This window comes from Ornithodoros turicata, chromosome 1, assembly GCF_037126465.1.
Source record: "Ornithodoros turicata isolate Travis chromosome 1, ASM3712646v1, whole genome shotgun sequence".
Taxonomy (NCBI): Eukaryota; Metazoa; Arthropoda; class Arachnida; order Ixodida; family Argasidae; genus Ornithodoros; species Ornithodoros turicata.
Window position 1 is genome coordinate 70111179 of NC_088201.1, and position 8759 is coordinate 70119937.

Here is an 8759-nt window from a genome sequence, read left to right on the forward strand (position 1 = left end):
TATCCTTGTACGATACTCACGTTATGAGGACACACAGCCTAGATTCAGCCTAGATCATGGACTATCTTCATTGAACAGCTTCGCAGAAGTCGTGACAGTATATCATGTCCTTAGTTGCCGTGCGGCTATTGTCGTCGGGTGTGTCGTTCATCTAATTCAATAACTGTTGTCTGGGTATCTGCGCGTGTGTACGCGCAGTCAGGATAGGTGTGGGAAAGGCTATCAGTAGCAGCACGCATCTGGTAGAAACAAAGTCGCTCTCATTCTTCTATTTTTTCTAATTCGAGAAGATCATTTGTAAGCTTATGCCGTTTATTGAAGTATCAGTCATTAAAGCCTTGTTTCAGCAAACGAACGGTGTCATTCCATGGAGTTTCTCTTACGATCTTCTCACCTCATTTGATCCTGAAATAACAATGAGAATTGTGTATTAGATAGAGCAAAACCATATCAAGCGTCTTTGCCATGCCACATCAGCTGATGTCTTTCCCCTTTCCTCTACAGCGCAGTTTGCCTGATGTACTGGTAATAGGTAAATAACTCCATTTATCTATCGTTTCTCTGAGACGCGTAATATTTAGTTAGCCTCCATCACTTTCCTTCTGCTTTCTGCTTGGGAAAGGCCTGTTTATACCATGACGTCTGATGGTGCATAGTCGAGCGGCGTGGCGTTGCGCAACCGCTCTGCTACGGCACGCTACGTTACGTTTCTTGTACTTCTCTTTATACTACGGCGTCGCGTGATCCAGCGCAACTAAGCGACATGCTTTTCCGAGCACGTGCATCGCCATAACGATGCCACTGCATAGCGACCCAAGCAAGGGATTGTGTAAAAAGTATCAGGGCCTATGTATGGCGTAGAAAGCGGATGTTGCCCAACGTCAAGGGTACAGAATGTTCCATGCTGATAAACCTGAGCGATGTTAACTTACATACAGGAGAAACACACAACAGCTGTTTTGTGTTTGTCCTATATGTAACTTAATCCATCTCTGAGGTTTACCATCATGGAGTTAGTCCACCACGTTGTCTGTGTTTACGCTGTTCTCTGTGGCACAGAATGTTCTACTCCGCCGCGAGGCATGCCTATACTGCAGCCAGACCGCGCTGGTCCACGCCGTACGTTCTCTTGCGTTCGAGTATAAACGCTGACCCAGTTGCGTACGACAGTCCACGGCACTGCTCTGGCTCATCGATGTCACGTGGTAGTATAAACAGGCTTTAAGACGTAAAGAATGAAAACTAGCCGAGGCAGGCCGGAAACATGGACGACACAAGCACGTCAGCCTCCAATGCCCAAGAATCAATGAGATCAAACAACTCAAGAAGAAGGTCCCGGGGGAAAAGGCGCGCGTACTGGCGTCAGCACCTTTTTCCTGAGTTGTTTGATTTCATCGAGGCCTTAATAACGGTCTGCCGTTTAACCGTGTTGGTAAAGGTGCGTCCTCAGAACGCCGATCCGCTTTGCCTATCGGCTATCTCGGTGTGCTTTGCCTATGGCTCAGTATGCCAATTGGCCTAGCCGATCTGCATAGTGAGGACGCGCCTTTATGTTCCGCTACTAGAGAGTTTTAGTAGATCGTACGCTGTCGCGCTTGCGTACGCAAGGGATAGCGTACGATGTACTAAAACACTGTACTGTCTGCACCGACTGGGAAGAAAAAAGATAAGATCTTTGTTGTCCTTTCTTCCTTTCCCTGTAAACTAATCCAAAGCCGCGGTTACATGTATGCAACAGAAGCGTATCGTATCGTGTTATCGCACCTCCTGGCAATATCCAGCTCGGTGAAGTGCTTGATGTAGCCCTGTCGGAGAGGATTGGTTGCGATTAGTCGGTACAATACGCTTTTGTCGCATTCATGTAAACGCAGCTTAAGTGGAGCCGTGAAAGTGCTATCACCGCTTGTAAATCATGGCTTCGGTGGCATTTCATTCGCAAAAGACTCCGTAAACCTGCTGCACATAGACATCCCAAGCACACAATGTACTGAAAGTCGAGTGCAATAGGGGTGGAAGGGTAGGTGGAAAGCCTTGAACAGGCTCGTGCAACTAAAGAAGATTGATAAGACACATACCGTCCACCCATATTGCTCTCGACTTCCAGTACATTGTGCTGCTTGGGATGTTGGCGGGAATATTGAATAGACCATGCGCCAGACACTGAACGCCGCTCCAACAGCACCAACTAATCCCCCATTCGCGTATATTGGTTACGTTTTTACGTACGTATATGTTTTACGTATCTGATGAGCTCGACTTGTACGTGTACGTGTACGTGAGCGAACACGAGCACCACGGTAAGCGCGCGACATTATAGATCTCATGCATATAGCCGTGTCATGTCCTAGACAACCATATTTCTACTTTGGAGACAGGACCCCCGCTAGTGCATACACTGTGGGGAGCAACTCTCTGTGTTACACATTCTTGCGACGTACACGTTAACACCAGTCCCACCGTCATTGCCATTTTCGTAAATTTTATAAATGCAGTGTACAGCTCCACCTAGCCCCTTTCAACGTTCCTACGTATTTATAATTTGTTTAGAGGATATTGGTCACTCACATGCTTTGTAACCTCATACAACATTTTTACTGTGTCATGTCTCCCAATTCGCGTATATGGTTTTTAACGGAATCTTTGTATTTTTAACGATTTGCATCACGATTTGTATCACACTGCTGTGACGCTACTATAACTTCAGTTACGTGTGTGCAATAAGAGTCTATCATCCTTACCTATGGAACCGTAATTAGGGACATTGGAAATAGTGGGCTAAAGCATTAAGGAAAATTGGATATCTGTTTTCGTGACTCATCTAAGCACTCAAGAATACAAAAAAAAAGATATACATAAAAAAGTTGCACGAAAAGAGAAAAACGCTCGCTCTTTGGTGTGGCTTGTAATCCGTATATTCATGAACGGTACGGATCATGGGAACCTAACTTACCTCCGCATCGTTCTTCGCAAGCTTCCAATGTGGGAAACCGGTTTGCAGTTCCTCGACAGCCTCCATACACGAAAGACTCGCAACGACCAGCTGCGCTGTTGTAAGTGTACATGGGGAAGTAGGCCAGGCATTCGATGGGCCCTCTTGTGTGCGGCAAATAGCAGATGTCGTCTCGAACTGCTGCTCATCCCGAGAAAATAAGTGTTAGCTGAATCAACGCAATACGCGTAATGTGCAACAGCTGTATTTCACAATGGCTATGACTTGAATTGGATATCCCATGACGACATCCACAGGGGGTTTCAATAACCATGTCAAGACGTTTAAAGAAAAAAGCACGCTACGAAAAAATATGCGATCAAGACATTCATAGGTAGGGCACTTTGGTCACGTACTGCAAATGATTTTATCAAATTTTAATTGAAAGAAATTTATTTCCTGTTTGACCTGCCCTCTTGAATGCTTCCGTTCATAACAGCAGCAAGTTGAGAACGTCACAGTTATATCAAACAACAGTTAGAGGGAGAAAGAGCAGAGGCGGGTCAACCGTCTTCTTCCGCCGTTTCTTGCATTAACACCCGTGCGCCCCCCACTCCTTTGTAATGTCCTATCTGCATCTGTCCAAGTCTGCTCGCTGCTCTTAGTCGCAGTTGCTGCACGGCGCTGACACGGAAGCGAAAAAAAGGAAAATAGAGGAATTGAGTGCGGCCGAAAATGTCCCGCGTCTCGAAACGAGGGTTTTCGCAAGTTGCTGTAGCTATTACCATTGTATTAGGGAATGTATCTTGTACTTGAATGGGGGTAAATATGACACATGCTTTCTGCTTCATGCAAAAAACAAAACAGAAACAAAACAAAAGTGGTACTACGTTAGCTCAGCATATTCCATGGCTATATTCAAGAAATTCAATTTATTTCAATGAAAAGTAGCGAAACTTATTTGTAACTGTATGAACTATGCTTCATGCTTCATAATCCTGTTACTTCACGAATATAACGGCAGTCATGTTGGTCGCTGTGGTTGAGTTTCGAGAAAAGCGAACCGTGATTTTGCCTTCTTCTGGAGTTCCTATTTCACTTTTCTTTTGTTGAGCACAAGTGCAGTGGTCTATCACTTCTTTCCTTCAACTTTCTCAGACACTCGTTTTTAACGATACCAGCAAGGAGAAAATCAGAAGGTTCAAGTGACGGGGGCAAGGTCCTTTCCCTGAGTACTTCGGTTTCTACCAAGTGAATTGCTAGCTTGAAACCCGAAGACATCCTTTCCGCATGAGGGGACATGCACGCACACAAGAGACTTGTTTAGTAAAGAACGCTACCCCAAACCAAGGGCGCGTTCCTCGCCAATTCGTAGCATCGCAAGTTCGTTGTTGCTCCCCTTCCCTGCGTGTCAGGTAGTTGAATGGTCATGGACGTGTTTACCACCACCCCACAGATTCGAAAGTTTCCGTCGACTCCGCACATCGCCATAGCAACAGGCGGGCCGCGTGATACGCTTCGGAGTGTGAGCGCTAAACAACCGTTCCCTGCCAGCCCGTGCACCTATTCGCGCTTTGCGCAACCTGTAGGTGGCGCATCTTAACTCCAATATACCCGACGTATCGAGGTTGTCACTTAGTTTGGATTTTGAGATTTCTGAACTGCAATGTTGATTCTCGATGCGTTGAAGGCGAACGAGTATTAAACGCTGCTCATATACTTCTGGCAGGCGTAACCGAGTTGTCCAAAGAGAATGCTATAGTTGTCGCGTATTATTTGCGAAGTTCCGGCGTGTTTGATCAACCACACTTCGTGAATGTGAATTTCACGTTTACCGGTTGCGAGGCCGAAATAGCAAGCAGCGAGTGTCCTGTGCTGCAGGAATGTCAGAGACATGCAAGCACAGGATATCTGTGCGGATGCTCTCTTACAGATAAGATCTTCTAAGTGTGTAGCGCGTGTACGAATGTAGTTTAGAATTTACAGGGTAATGTTGCCACATCCGTGTGTCACTGGTGCGCATGTTTTCGGGAAACCTTAACGAAACATCGCATTCTTTCTGCATTCTTTCCCAAGTGATTTGACGCGCTGATTCAAATGCACAGTTACAAAACTGACTTGGTATACGTTTTCGCGCTATTCGTTGCGCTTTATTGCACATGATGGCTACTCAAGTTTGAAAAATATTGTTCTATTTTGCCTAGACTAGGTTTTGTTTGTCTTCCTGACGTGAGTTGCACAGAAGTGTGCTTCAGACAAAAAAAAAGAAAAGAAAAAGAACGTTAGAACGTTCATCAGATATGTAGGCAGTACCGCTCCAAGAGCTCTGCCATACATACATAAGCATTGCTGATGTAACAGGTTTGCTGATTTTGCGTCGCTCAATCCATCTCTTCCGAGGATGCGCCAAAGTAGGCGGTATTCCATGTGTGGAAAGAAGAAAACGTGGAAAGACAAACTGGCTGTCCCCTCCGCGCATAGTCGCATTGTGGCACAGAACAAAAGTCGTTTGGTTTTGTTTGCTGGTCGTTGTCTGCACTGGTTCCTTCATCCGTGATTTCAACAGCAAAATACAGGTGCAGCTGAGCGACCGATGCGAAAAGCAGCAAGTTCTCCGCAAGTGAACGCGGGGTCGGCCGTGTGTACTTGGATCGGCTAGTCCCGAGTGTCACCGATATGCGGCGTCCATTTGGCGAAAAACGCGAATACGATCGTTGGCGTTGGGAGAGGAGATTGAACGACGCAAATATGTTCGACGTTTGCTTTGATGTGCTCTGAAATGAGGAAGGCATCGGTGGCGACGATCCAGTGCCCAATACTCATAAGGATAACTTTGCTAGCATAGGGGAAAAAGAAATGAACAGAGCATGGCGACAAAATTATTTCGAATTAATACTGTTGGCTTTGTAAATCCTGTGTTAATACTAAACCTGTACAGGATACAAGTAAGCTATGTATGGTGCCATATCCATACCTCGCCACAAGTCACTCATGAGTATGCTCACTCATGCTCAAATTGGCTAATCAGCTGCGCATGAGTGAGCATACAAACGTAGAGCTAAGCCCGAGATGAATGAGCATGAGTGAGCAAGAGGAGAGCTGAGCAGAGAGAAGTGAGCATGAGTGAGCAAACAATGATATAAGCATGAGCAAAGTTGAACTCATGAGAATGCTCATTCATGCTCAGTGTGGCGAATCAGCTGAGCATGAGCGAGCTGAAATGAAGCTCAAATTGGATAACTTGAGTAACGCTCTCGCGCCGTGAATTGAGCTGTCTGATACCACCTCCAGTACGTCCGGTGCCCCCTCCGCTCTTTTCGTTGAAGTGACAGACGCGTAATCTCTCGGTCCAGTTACGATCAAATTAGATCTTTTGCCTAACGAGTGGGTCTACCCACTCGTTAGTATGCGAAACATCTTCATTTGGAGATTTGCAGAAACGGAATTTCTCCAGAAACGAACATGTATTGCTCCACGACTGTGTACAAAATGACATGCTCCCCCTTTTATCGTATCTACACCAGTGGTTACATGAGGGCTGTGAGATATTCTCGAGAAGATGCAGATGAAGACGAGAAAGAAGACGAAGAAGTGACAACGACAAGCCGTAGACAAACCATAGACAAACCATGCGAGCTATCCAAACAAAATTAAACAACCTCATTGGTCGACAAGATTGCAGCATCATTGGCAGCTGTAGTTCGTTCGGGGCGGTGACATCACAACACGTAACGGCTCGTTACGAGCACGACAGCCTCAACGAAGAAGGTATACGAGGAGCAGAGATTGTGCCACAGCAGGGCGTCGATAAGTTTATTCGTTTCGTTATTCGTAACGACTCGCTGACGTTGAAGCTACCCAAGAAAGATGGCGGAGTGATTCTTCGCTTGGGCGATCACACAAGCAGCTAACTGCGCCCTATGGACGTGATGGTGTCAGGATGCCTTTCAACTGGACGAGACAGATTTTGTAAAGTTCTTCCGTCCGCCAAGAAACGCTCTCCGCACCGTTTGTGAGGACTTGTGACCGTGTACTTCACTCCGTCTTGATAGCTACGGGTGTTGTGATGAACAACGAAGGCGAAATGAATGCATATAGTAGCGTTCGAATTGTTGTCTTTAATAGTACATTGCGGACATAGTGTTAATGTAGCAATGAAAGGAAGAGCAAAGGATTCTGTGGATTTTCTTAGGTCGATTGTCTTGAATAGTTTCATAACATTCTCTTGCTTCGAGGTGCTAACATGGAATTAAAACAGTTCACTAACGTTCTGTTCAAGCTCACTAGAAAACTGTTGCACTGCGAAGTTATTTTATTTTAGGCGGCGGGATACCTTTAGGTCGGCGACGACGACTGAGCCACTAGAAAGCAATGTTTTTTTCTCTCTTTTTTTTGCACAATGGTCATTGGATGTCCTCTGGTGTATCACTGCGAGAGCGAAGCGAACTTGTAAAGCTACGAACTGTGAGTAACCCGCCCTTGAACTACTCAGACGGATTACGTAGTAGCTAATGGCACTTAGTTTTACTGAAGTTTAAGTACGTGGTTTTCACTGAACCAAGATCGCCAGCAAAAATGTTGATGACTACATATGGTGATGCGCGGGAGAGAGAGACAGTTGTCATGTTGCATGACGTGGCGATGGGGTGTCACGCAGCCCTCATGGAAATAGCTGTCCTTGTCGGTCATAATATGTGCTCAATAATTTACGGCCCGAATATTAAATGTTAAGATAACCTGTCGAAATATAGACACAATATACGACAGTTTCAATGCACATCTATCTACCCTATAACGTACTATACATCGCTAGTGAACTGCAAGACCTAACAGATTGCTTATTTGTCATGATTATTGACGTATAACTGGTTGTGCTACGTTCGCATGCAGCAGTATACACATGTTCCATGCATTTGAAGTTCGCAGTCTACTGCCTGCGCCCCAGTCTACAGCCTCTATTGGGTCCAACTCCATTATTTCCTGTTTATAGAAGGCGCTGGCAGAAGCCTGGTTGAGCTTGATAATTGTTGGCTGTCTCGAAAAACACACTTTATATCTAGGACACACAAGCACATGAACGAAACAAAATACTGCGATATTCCTGGTTTGCCCATTAGTAACAACAAAAAATAAGTAATGATGATGTAGTGAGATGTTTCGCCGCTGAGGCGGCACACTATTCCCTATCCCATGAGCTAACATGTACAGTTGTATATTATTACACGTTTCTAGAATGTCGATGTAGGAGAACTACGTACCTGAAGCGCAGCAAGCGACTAAAAGAAGAACCAGGGCAACAGCCTTCATCGTTAAAAGATTTCGACGTTTGCTGTGTATGTGCCACGCGAAAATCTACCGCTTGCACTTGGAATGCTGACTAATATAACGGGGCTGATATGACCGGGACAGAACAACGCCGTTACGTTATCAGTTCCGGGAAACGCGAACTCCGAAGGCCAAGATAACAATTAAATGAGGCGAGTATGAAGGCAGTTTCCCGGTGCTTTCCACGCATTGCAGCTTCGTGTGAACTGGCTGGAGTGTTGCACGACGGCAGTGTCACGGGTTCCTAAATCAGAGTTGAGTATACTGTGACACGACATCAGGTCGTGCATACGATACGCTATCGCCTTTGCGTACGTAAGGAATAGCATTGGTGGTTATGCGCACGCGCTAAACATAAAGAGAGCTTCGCGCACTGCGCAGAACCACTATGCTATCCCCAACGTACGCAAAGGCGATAGCGTACGATACACTAAAACTCTCTATTAGAGAGTTTTAGCAGACCGTTGATAACGTGGCTTGCGTCGAACCGTATCAACAGGATCCA

The 8759-nt window shown here is 45.6% G+C and overlaps 1 protein-coding gene across 1 annotated transcript; it reads right to left on the reverse strand.

Moving 5' to 3' along the window:
• Positions 1-294: 294 nt before the first annotated feature.
• LOC135378383 (kappaPI-actitoxin-Avd3b-like) lies at positions 295-8329 on the reverse strand. The gene is made up of 3 exons (XM_064611418.1): positions 8188-8329; positions 2951-3130; positions 295-405 (listed from the first exon to the last, which is right to left on the reverse strand). Exons 1-3 carry the CDS (start codon positions 8234-8236, stop codon positions 380-382), a joined length of 255 nt encoding a protein of 84 aa, XP_064467488.1. The 5' UTR covers positions 8237-8329; the 3' UTR covers positions 295-379.
• Positions 8330-8759: the final 430 nt, after the last annotated feature.